Source organism: Phascolarctos cinereus, unplaced genomic scaffold (genome assembly GCF_003287225.1).
Source record: "Phascolarctos cinereus isolate Bilbo 61053 unplaced genomic scaffold, phaCin_HiC Scaffold_7;HRSCAF=346, whole genome shotgun sequence".
NCBI lineage: Eukaryota > Metazoa > Chordata > Mammalia > Diprotodontia > Phascolarctidae > Phascolarctos > Phascolarctos cinereus.
In genome coordinates, this window is record NW_027556180.1 from 81514732 (window position 1) to 81526573 (window position 11842).

The 11842-nt window shown below is 46.4% G+C and overlaps 1 protein-coding gene across 1 annotated transcript; it reads right to left on the reverse strand.

Annotated features, from left to right (window-relative positions):
- Positions 1-641: 641 nt before the first annotated feature.
- On the reverse strand, positions 642-5101 carry GNL3L (G protein nucleolar 3 like). Its single transcript, XM_020972846.2, has one exon. The coding sequence runs from the start codon at positions 4898-4900 to the stop codon at positions 3221-3223; it is 1680 nt and encodes a 559-aa protein (XP_020828505.1). The 5' UTR covers positions 4901-5101; the 3' UTR covers positions 642-3220.
- Positions 5102-11842: the final 6741 nt, after the last annotated feature.

Here is an 11842-nt window from a genome sequence, read left to right on the forward strand (position 1 = left end):
ACGCAGCAGGCCAAAAGCATGCATTTTCCTCAAGCATTAGCACTGAGGCCCCTGTGGATGGTCATGCTTCCCAGACAGCCTGCTCTAAGCTTGGGGTTTGGCAGTGGTAGCTTGCTAATGGAACCAAGAACTGAAACAAGTTTTAAGGACCTGTGTCACCAGAATCTGGGGTGAGGCAATGGCTGGATATACAGGAAACACATCTGAGTAAAGAGGCTGCCATAGCCTATGAAGTCATCCACTGGAGCCAAGGTCAGGAGGCTGCCATTCTTTATGACTGAAACCAGTGAAGTCATACACGTCAAAGTCACCCCCCTCCCCTTCAAATCAGGTTTCAGAGGCAGAACTCTGAGAGTCCTACAACTTTTTGAGCTGAAAGGCATTTGAGAGATCCTCTTGTCCAACCCTTCTTTGGCAAAGGAAGAAAGGGAGGTTTACAGAGGGGCAGAATACCCAGTGAGAGTGTCAGAATTGGATGCCCCCGTGCCTTTCTCATACATCAGGCTGTTTTCAAACGGCTTGCCTATTTTAAAAATTTATGCCTTTTGGTTTATACATCAGTCATATCCCCATATTCTCCTCCAACCCTATTGCAGCCCTCCCCTTGTAACAAAGAAAGTTAATTAAAACCGACAGAAACATTTCTCATTTTATCCTCCATCTCTTTATTGAACAGTGTTTTATCACCTTTTCCCTAGGACCAAGATCAGTCATTGCAATTAATGAGTTCAGCTCTGATTCTTCACATTTGTTTCTAGGCTTGCCCTAGAAATCTGATAAAAATCAGATTTACTTCAGACCCTCTCCCGTAAGCATCCTCCACAAAGATCTGTTTCAGATTCAGTTTCTATATCTGTAATTTTGTTGGCCTTTTAAAATTTTTTTGGAGAGGTGATTAAATTTATACCTCACAAAGCAATTCTTTGTAGGAGCTATGTTCCAGACTTGCCTGGCTATCTGCAGAAGTATTTGGGAATTCAGGTAACAAGTTCATTAAGCACTGTATTATACGCAGGCACTGTTAGGTGCTGAGGACACTAGCTTGCTGCTGTTTGTCCTTCACTCTGGAAGAGGACCATGACATCAGAGAGGTGATGCCTTGGCCTTGATGTCAAATGAACTGGATTTCAGTGAGGGAGGGCTCCTCAAGAGCCATCTGGGTCCAATGGCCAGATATGGATCAGTACAACTGGAGACAGCACAGGATGCAATGGGATCCTTGTCCTTTTCAAGCTACGGTCTTTAACAGGTCTCAGTCGGAATGAGGCAGTGCCCATTCAGTGATTAAGGCTTAATAAGAAATGAGGCAAAGAATGGCTTCTTTAAATAGATCTGGGAGAAGACCCTCAGTTTCTGGTCAAAACAAAAATAACTTATTTACATTCATTCTGAGCCAATAAGGGCCCAAACAATGACCAAGTAGGGTTTGGCCTGGGACCTGTTGTTGGCCAATCAATGAGAGCCAGAGTGATCTGGGGTTAAGGCTGGTCTTTAAGAGAAAAAATAAAAACAAACAAAAAACGTTTCAGAGATTAAAATTTAAATCTTCTTGGAGACCTCCACATATGCTATGTGGAGACACAGTGAGAAATAAAAGCTGGGGCAGCTAGGTGGCACAGTGGATAAAGCACCAGCCCTGGACTCAGGAGGACCCGAGTTCAAATCCAGCCTCAGACACATACCTCCTAGCTGTGTGACTCTGGGCAAGTTACTTAACCCCAATTGCCTCATTAAAAAAAAAGAGAGAGAGAGAAAAGAAAAATATATCTAAAGGTCTTAACATTCTAAGGGAAAGACAACACATAAATCAGTACATATGTATGGACAAGGTAATTTTTGGAGGGCAGTAAGAGCTGTGTAAGGAGTTTTGGAGGGGGAGAGGGAACAAGAAGAATCAGGGAAATCCTGAAGATGGCACTTGAGTGGAGTCTGCAAGAAACAAAGAAGTACAAAGTACAGTGAGTCCTAAGCACAGAGGACAGCCAATGCAAAGGTATGGAGATACAGTGCCATGTGTAGGGAACAGCAAGGTCATTCGTTGGGCTGGAAAGTTCAGGAAAAGCAGTAATGTTATAAAAAGGCTGGAAAGGCATGTTAGGGTCCAGTTGTACTAGTCTTTAAATAACAAATAAGGGAGTATATTTATAGTACTGGAAGTAGAGAGCCACTGGAGTTTATTTAACAGAGGAAGGAGTCAGACCTGTGCTTCTGGGTCAGGTGATGCTTCTCTTCCCCTTCCTAGTGGTAAGAGAGTAAGGCTGGGGAAGACAGCAATCTGATGGAAGGACCTGAGATGGCAGCTGGAGTGCTGCCCCAAGACTGTTCTCAGGGACCAAGCAGCCTGAGATGAAGCATCTTTGTGTCAAATGGACCAGAAGCTCTCAATGAAAGTCAGGTATAGCAGCCCTGCTTTTAGAGCTTCTGTGATTATATATGTCTCATGGGATGTACCTGGCACATAGCAATAAATGCTTGCTCCATTTAACCTATCCAACTTTATTTACTCATAAAATATTAGGGCTAGAAGGGATCTTACCAATTATCAAATCCAATACCCTTATTTTACAGATGAGACAACTTCGGCTCATAAGTTTTATGACTTGCCCACAGATACAAAGCTGGAAGTAGAACTCAGCTCTCTTGCTAATAGCAATTTTTAAAAACACAATATATGTAATAAATATAATAGCTATCTTTTATATAGTACTCAACCCCTGCCCCAACTTACAGTAAGGTGAGGCTTAATTTATCTAGCAGACACAAGCACACAAAACTCGAGGACATCTGATGATATCCAATTATTTAATGAGATCTACACACCTCATTTCACCTTGCAGCTGCCCTTAAGAACATTCCCTCCACTCCCTGAGTAATTAACTCTCCATTTACTCCCCTGTGCCCACTCACTAGTTCTTTTCCACAGAGGCCTGGACCAGAACCCATATCCCCAAGCCAATATGAATCCCCCTCATACAGTGCCACCAATCAGGACCTTGCCTGAACTCTGGCTCTGTTTTTTTTTTAATTGGTGTTTCAAGGGCCTATGGTCTGCCCTTCACAGTCCACTCCTCTGGGGCAAGCTATGGCCAGAGGACAGTGCCTGTCCCATGCAGCCTGGCTGAGTGTGCCACTCGTGCTTACAACTGTAGGGTGTCATTTGTCGCTGTTTTTAGTCTCTCAATTTTGTCCACATCCACCAGGGCCAGGTGGGACAGACTGTTCATGCATCTGTAATAGTTAAATCCAAAGCAGCTACTAGGCTATCAGAGAGCTTTGTTGCAAGTTTATCTGCTCTCTTCTGCAGCTTTTTTCTCCTCTTGCAGGCTGCAGCCAGGCCCTGTCCCTGATGGAGGGGATCGAGAGCCCAGATTTCTTCTAGTCTGGGGGCTTGGGGCAGCTTCTGTTCAGCCTCTGCTGGCTTCTTGCTCTTGCTGCCTTTCAGCTGCACGGTGAGGGCACCAAACTCAGGATCTTTGTCTTCATCCATGAAATCCTCCAGGTCTTCTCTGGCATCCCAGAACTCCTCCTCCTCCTCTAGCATCTCTTCTTCTGTCTCACTGGTGAGGCTGAAAGGCTTTTGGCCAAAGACGACGGGTCCCTGGGGCATGCTGGCCAAGGCTTCCATGTTGCCCTGCTCCAGGGCCTCAAAGTCGAAGGCTTTGCCCATCTCAGAAACGATTTCGGCGCTGATGTGCGTGGGCAGCTTGTGCGTCTCAGGCGGGTGGGTGAAGTAGCTAATCTTCCCATTCATCCAGTCGGTCAGCACCGCCTTGGCCGCTTTCTCCTGGTCAGGCGCCCCTCCCTTCTTCAGTCTCCCCAGCCTTCGGGCCAGGAGCACCAGAAACTCCGTGGTGGTCTTAAAGTCAGGGATGCCGTAGTGCTGGGAGAGCTGCGCGTGACTGCAGCGGCGCAGGATGGCCTCCACCGGGGTCACGGGGTCGGCCAGCTGCTCAATCTTGAGGCAGTTTCTGAGGATGAGAGCGGTGTCCGAGGTGGAGGCGGAGAGCACAATCCCCGGGGAGTCCAGCAGCGTGACGTGCTTGTCCAGGTGGACCTCCTGCAGGCACTTGGTGACGCCCGGCGTGGCGCCCACGCTGCAGGCCCGCGCCCTCTTCAGGCTGTTGATCAGGCTGCTCTTGCCCACATTGGGGAAGCCCACGACGCCCACGCGGATGGAGGTGCGCAGGTCCTGGCTCCGGCAGTAGTTGCCCAGGACCTTCATGAGGCAGTCGGCGCCGACGCAGGCCCCGGTGCCGAGCAGCTCGGCCGAGGCCTGCCTGGCCGACACCTTGCTCTGCTGCAGGTGGCGGTTCTGCTGCTGCGTGGACGCCTTGAAGGCCACGGTGGGGAACTCGTTGCGCAGGTAGGCCAGCCACTTGAGCACCAGCTCCTTGGGCACCAGGTCGATCTTGTTGAGCACGAGCACCAGCTTCTTGCTGCCGCCGGCCTGTAGCACGGCCTGCTCCACCTGTGGGCAGCGGCAGCTCTGCGGGTCGCGCGCGTCTAGGACCTCCAGGACCACGTCGGCCGCGTCCACCACCTTGCGGAACTCGCGGTAATAGGCCTTCCTGGAAGCCTCCCGCTCCAGCTGCGGGTGCTGGTGCTGCTCCAGGGCCCGCAGGTCGCGTTCACGCTGCTCGTGCTCGCGCTGCCTCTGCAGCGCCTCCCGCTGGAGGTCCTCCAGGCTGCGCCGCAGGCCCTTCTCCCTCCCGCGGGCGGCGCGCTGCTTCTCGCGCAGCTCCTCCAGCCGCTGCTTCCTCAGCTCGGCCTCCCGGCGAGGCTGTGCGGCCGCGCCGTCCTGGGGGCCGGCTAGCGCCCCCGAGAGCCCTCTTCGCGGGGCCGGCCGGCCCAGCTTAGTGCCCGGGCCCCGGGGCGCCGGCCGGGATCGGCGTTTGGTCATCGCTACGGGGAGCCCCCGGCCCGCCTATTGGTTCAGTACCTCATTCGAGATGAAGAGCAGGCTGAAAGCGGGCAGGGGGCGAGCAAGCACGCGCAAAAGCACACGCGGCAGCCACACGTGGGTGCAGATCTGTTCCCGGGGGCGCAGACACGATAGAAGTTATCAAGAGTTCCGGCAGAGACATCTGCGCCTGCGCGCGCACGCGCTGACGGCGCTCTCGCTTCCGTAGCTCTGGCACCTCCCCGTCCCGGTTCTCCTGCAGTGCGCATGCGCCGGAGCAGTCGCGCGGCGCTTCAACTGTCCTCCTGCGCCGCGCACCTCTACTCTTTTTACTCCCGGCTCTTCTGCGCGGAAGGAGAAGCCTGGCGGGGGAGGGGGAGGGGGAGGTTGGAGAGGGAGAAGCTGGTGGGTTTTCAGTGAAATCACACATGAAATCTCGGTTATCATCAGAGAAGTCGCGTGGGGTGGGGGAGATGCCACCGAGTACTGTGTAAACCCCAGGTCACAAAGGGTGAGAAGCGTGTGTAGTGCGTAGGAAGCAGTTCTGGAGCCAGGAAGACCCTGAGGGCAGCTAGGGGGCGCCCCAGGGCTCGGAGCTCCGGGCTTGGAGTTCAAATCCAGCCTCAAACAGTTTCTAGCATTAGGACCGTCGCTTAACCTCTGCCTCAGTTTCTTCAACTGCTAAATGGGGACACCAGTAGCAGCTACTGCCATAGTGGTTGTGAGAATTGGATGAGATTTATGTTTATAAAATGTTTTGTAATCTTTAAAACATATATGTAAACATTGCTATTATTTGTAATAATATATATATATATATACACACACACACACACACACACACACACACACATATATACATTACTATTATTATTTGTAATCACAATCCCAAAGTCAGTTAGTTGGTCTGGGACTCTTTATCTTTGGTGGAGAGGGGCTTTGGGACTGGGGTTACTTATTATTATAATTATGATAATTATTATTAAATTTGTAACACTAGCCCCCAAACCCATTGGTATTAGACTCTCTCCTCATTGGTGGAGGGTAATGGGCTTTGAGACTGGGGTTACTTATTGTTGTTATGATTATGATTTTAATTACCTGGATTCCAGTCCCTCCTTAGATACTTACTGGCTGTGTGACCTTGGCCAAGTCACTGCTCTAGGCTGCTCTCTCTGAAGTTATAAAGTTGAAGAGAAGGTGCCAGCTTGCATAGATAGAGGAGATTTCTTCATTTGGGAGTTCCCTATAACTAAGGGCAGCTTAGTGGGACAGTGGTGGGAGCACTAGACCTGGAATCAGGAAGCGTCATATGAGTTCAAATTGGGCCTAACGCTAACTAGCTGTGTGACCCTGGGCAAGTCGATTCACTCTCTTTGCCTCAGTTTCCTCTTCTGTAAAATGAGCTGGAGAAGGAAATGGCAAACCTCTCTGGTATCTCTGCCAAGAAAACCCCAGTAGGGTCATGGGGTCAGTCAGGACTGAAGAACAGCATAACAAAGAAACCCTTATCCCTGCCTTTACATGTTATCCCACTTCAGATGAACCTCCCTCATTTTACTGGACAGCTGAGGCCAAGAGAAAGGAAATGAGTGAACCAAAGTCTCAGATTCATCCAGGGTTCAAACCCAAACCTCCCCAGCTCTGAATCCAGTGTTTACACCATGCTATCTCCATGGACACCAGAGAGGCCAAGCCACTTGCCCAAAACCACACAGGTTGTAAGTAGTAAAGCTGAAATTTGACCCAGGTCTTTTAGAGCCTAGATCTAACACTTAATTCAAATTTGACAAGTGAGCTTTTTGGTTTTTGTTTTTGTTTTTTTAAAGGCTTTGTACTAGGTGCTAGGAGTATGAAAACAAAACAAAACAGGCCCTGTCTCAAGGAGTTTATATTCTCTTAGGAAGAAATAACACTCGTAAAATAAATGCAAAATATATACAAAATGATTCGAGGTGGGGAGGGCTCAGGTATAATGAAGGCAATTTTGACCCCTTTAGAGGACTCTGTGCACACATCCTGCTTCATCTTCAGCTTCTTCATCTATATAATGGGGATAATAATAGCACCTACCTAAGAGGGATGTTGTGTGTATTAAATGAGATAATATATGTGAAGTGCTTTGTCAGCTTTAAAGCACTATCTAAATGCTAGCTATCATTATTACCATAATTATGATGATGATGATGATGTCTTCCTATACTAGGGAATATTTACTCATTTAAAACCCTAAGTATTCAAGAGCCTACTTACTATTAAAAAGAAAATGTGTCAGTGATGTTGATAATTGATGAACTTAAAAGGAATAGGGTAGTTCACCCTCGGATTTCAGAAGTGGATGACTGGAGAAGGGGTCATGATATTGGAGGGGATGGTACACATCCATTTTGGGGTTACCAGGCCTTGGTCCCATACTAGTGGATTTAGGACTAATTTGGGGAAATGCTAAGAGGGGGCTGTCTGAAACAGGACTCCTTTGTTAAATCATCTACTTGCTATTAAATTTTTTATATCAGATCTGTAATTTCGTTGGTATCAGGAATTACTGATAAACTTTTTTTCACATTTATTTTATTTTTAATGTATGGAATAAATCAAGCATTTCCATAACATAGTGTAATAAGAAAGATGATTGCATATGAAACTGCAAATCTATTATGTACAATTTGTTATTCCTTTTAAATATATAATACAGTTATATAAATTTCTTTTTTTCCCCTTTTTTTCTTCCCTCTATCCCCCCTTCCCCCCCATGGCTACTATTAGACACAAATAGATATGTTGTGTGTGTGTATGTATATAAATTATTTTATACATACTTCTGTTTATCAGTTCTTTTTCTGGATGCAGGTAGCATCTTTCTTCATATGTCCTTTATAGTTAATTTGGATATTTATAATAGAATGACTTAAAGTTGTTCTTAAGATGATATTGCTGTTACTGTATACAGTGTTCTCTTGCTTCTGCTCATTTCACTCTTCATTATTTCGTACAAGTCTGTCCTTGTTTTTCTAAGATCGTTGAGCTCATCATTTCTTTTAACACAGTAGTATTCCATCACAGTCACATACTACAACTTGTTCAGCTGTTCCCCAGTTGATAGGTATCCCCGCAATTCCCAATTCTTTGCCACCACAAAGAGGGCCATTATAAACATGTAAAATATGTTATTTTCCTTTTTCCCTAATGACCTAGTAGTGGTATTGAGAAACTTCTTTTAATGCTGGTTAGTAATTCCTCTGTAACTTAAAGTCTTAGGGAGTTGCCTAGAGGGCCAAGAAATTCACTTGCCCAGTATCACACACTAGTAAATGCCTGATGCTGAACATAAACCCAGTTAGTCAGTCATCAAACATTTATCAAGTGCCTAGTATGTGTCTGGCACTGTGCTAAGTGCTGGGGATACAAAGAAAGGCAAAAGGCAGTCCCTGCCCTCAAGGAGCTAATAGGGGAGATGACAGGAGAACAGCTATGTGCAAATAAGATATATACAGTATAGGATCATTTGGAGGTAATCGACAGGGAAGGACTAGAACTGAGTGGAATGAGGAAAGGCTTCCTGTAGGAGGTGAGATTTTAGGTGGGACTTAAAGGCAGCCATGGGAACCAGGAGGTGGAGATGAGGAGGGAAAGAGTCCCAGTCAGGGGAGACAGCCAGAAAAGTGCCTGAAGTCAGGAGATGGGAGGTCTGGTCTTGTCCAACTAACAGGAAGGAAGCCGGTGCCAGCAGATCAAAGGGTTCATGGGGGTGTAAGTACAAGCCAGGCCTTTCTGACTTGAGGACTATTTTATCATCATACCTTTCATCTTATTAATACTGATGGGAAAGTGGAGCTGGCATGTTTTTGTTTCCTTTAAAAAATACACGTTGCTTTTTTTGAGGACATTTTAATTAAAATTATTGCTCTCTCTTTGGCTTCTTTATGTTTTGTTTTGTTGTTGTTCAGTCATGATTCAGCCATGTCTGACTCTTTGTGACCCCATTTGGGGTTTTCTTGGCAAACATAGTGGAGTGGTTTGTCATTTCCTTCTCTAGCTCATTATGCAGATGGGAAACTGAGGCAAACAGGGTTAAGTGACTTGTCCAGGGTCACACAAAGCTAGTAGGTGTCTCAGGCCATATTTGAACTTCCTGATTTCTGGCCTGGCACTCTATCCACTGTGCCACCTAGCTGCCCCTATCTTTTGTTCAGGTAGCCCGAGTTAGCTAGCTGTGTTGCCAGGAGCTGTTTGGCTAGAAGTTTGCCTATGTAATGTCCAGTAAAACCAAGGGTTTAAAATGTGGTTAGTTATTTATTTGTTACCATTTGGTGTTGTCTTATTAGGAGATTTGTCTGCCCAGTCACCGCATTCGAGAGGGGTGAGACGGGGTGAACGTCACTTGGAGAACCTTTGTGGTGACTTGTTGTTTTCCAGTCTCGCCTGGAGTCCCGGAACTGAAGAGCTCAGTTTGCTGGCTCCAGATGGGCGCACACTCACTGTCACACCTGCAAGGATCGGCGGATGGTGCAGCCACATCAGGGAGAGCTGGAGGGGGTGCCAGCCTACTACAGAGGGCATCGAGTATAAGAATGGCAATGTGCTAGGACAGAGCACCCTGAGCTGCCACGGAGCAGCTGGCTCTGCTCTTGCTTACAATTACCCTTAACCTGGGCTGGGTTTTGTCTTTCACCACAGAAAGGAATCTAACTGGAAATGCTTAGCTCCTCCGAGACAAAGGTTCTCAAAGTGTGGTCTGGGAGGATTTTCCAGGTGGTCTGCAGACTAGTCTCTTGTAGCATTAATGGTTATGATATAGCCATGCCTATGCTTTTGCTTCTGGTGGTCATACCTCTGTTCACATTGTCCTCTGGGGCTATTGCCGCATTTCCATCAGGGGTGCAGTGGATAGAGCAGGCCTAGAATCAGGAAGTCTAGTCTCAGACACTGGTTGTGTGACCCTGGGCACTTAACCTCAGTTTGCCTCGGTTTCTTTATCTTTAAAGTAGCGATAGTGATAGTATTTACCTTCCAGGGTTGTTGTGAGGATCAAATGAGATAATAATTGTGAAGCAAGTAGCACAGTGCTGGGCACATAGTAAGCCCTAAGTAAGTGTTAGCTATTATTATTGTTTTTATTGTTGAAAGTCCTTTCATTGCTTCAGGTATCAATTCCTCCCTTCAAGGCTCCTTTGAACACTTAGGTGAAGGTAAACTCTTTCAGATGTCTCGGAGCAGTTTGCCTGGGGTATGTGGGGTGTTTAGGGCTAGTGCCTCCGGTGTGATTGCTTGCTGAGCCCTTTTCAGGGCTGATCATACACCCTTGGAGCTCCAAGAAGCTGTCCTGCACGTCGGCCACATGCCAGTAAAACCATCTCAGCAGACGGGCTAAATCAGGTTGAAGGTAACTGACAGGCCTCCAACCTATTAAAGGGGTGTTTACTCCAAGCATGTGAAGACTTCCCTCCGGTGAAAGGGGTAGATGAGAACAGTTTGTTCCAACAGCCATTAGGCACTGTGGCGCACTTACAGCTTGGTCAGGCATCGAAGGTGCCAAGATCATCAGCTGCATCCCACCTCTGGGAGAGAGAGTGAGACTGATGACCTTGTGCAGCTGCACCCACCTCCCTCAAATCTAATTCATGTGCGAGTCGGGACATCACCCCGTGATGTCATAGGTCCTCTTCGAAAATGAAGCACAAACAAGAGTGATGGACAACTCTCAGGAATGAAATTCTAAAGGGATAGGGACTGGACTTGTAATTTGTTAGTGTGAGGAATGAGGAAGAGGAGATTCTATTTACGAGTGCCGATCAGCACCTTTTCTGCAACTTGGGTTCTCAGGGACCTGAGCGGTTAAATTACTTGCCTAGGGTTACCCAGCCAGTATGTGTCAGAGACAGGTCTTAAGCTTGGGTGTTCCTGACTGAGGCCAGCTGTTTCTCCACTGTGAATGCTGCCTCTCATGTGAGATTCCAAAAACAAAAAGAAAAATAATTCTGATGAACAGTAAAAGGGGGGAGTTGTCTTAAGAGACTAACATGGATGCACTGGGAACTTATCAACCAACTTAGATTTTTAATGTCACAGAGAAGGTGAAAAAGTAAGAGCAGATAACAGAAGATGACCATTATATGTCACAGTCCCCTAAAAATAGTATCAGGAGTATTAATCCTCCAAATGAAGCTGATAATAACAGCAGCAATAATAATAGCTAGGCATTTATATAGCTCATTAAAGTTTGCAAAGCACTTTACAAATATTTTATAGCATGGAAAGTTAAAGATTACAAAAAGTTTTGTTTTTTTTTTTTAAATCAGGAAAAAAAAGATAAAAGGAGGCCTAGGAGCCCTGCTGGGAGTAGATAGGATGATGATAACTAATGCTAGAGAAGGTAGAATTTAATTATTTTCCATCTATTTTCCCTGCCAAAAAGAGTCACCTTTGGGCTGGAAAGGACACAACAAAAATGGTTAATGAGTGTAAGGGGAAAATAAGAAAGTACCTGGCTTGTGCTTTATGAATTAAAGTCACCTGGCACAGATGAATTGCTGCCTTGGGTACTGACAAAAACTGGCAGATGTGATTGCTGATACACTTTCAGTGATATTTGAAAGATGATGGAGGATGGGAAGGGTACTACAGGCCCAGAGAAGGACAATGTACTGATTAAAAAAAAGAGAGAGAGAGAGAATGAAGTCAGCTCATTATAGGCCTATGATCTTGACTTCAATTCCTGGCAAAATTCTAAAACGTGTTATTAATGAGATTGTTAGTGATCATCTAGACAAGGAAGAAGTGATCATAAAGTCAGTATGGCTCCTTTGAGAACAGGTCATGTCAGACTACCCTGATTTCCTTTTGTTGGCAGGCCAGTGAAAAGCTGTATATATGGATTACCTAGCTTTATTTTATTTTTCTGCTGCTATTCTTTTGGGAAAGATTGAGGGCAAAGAGGTGGTA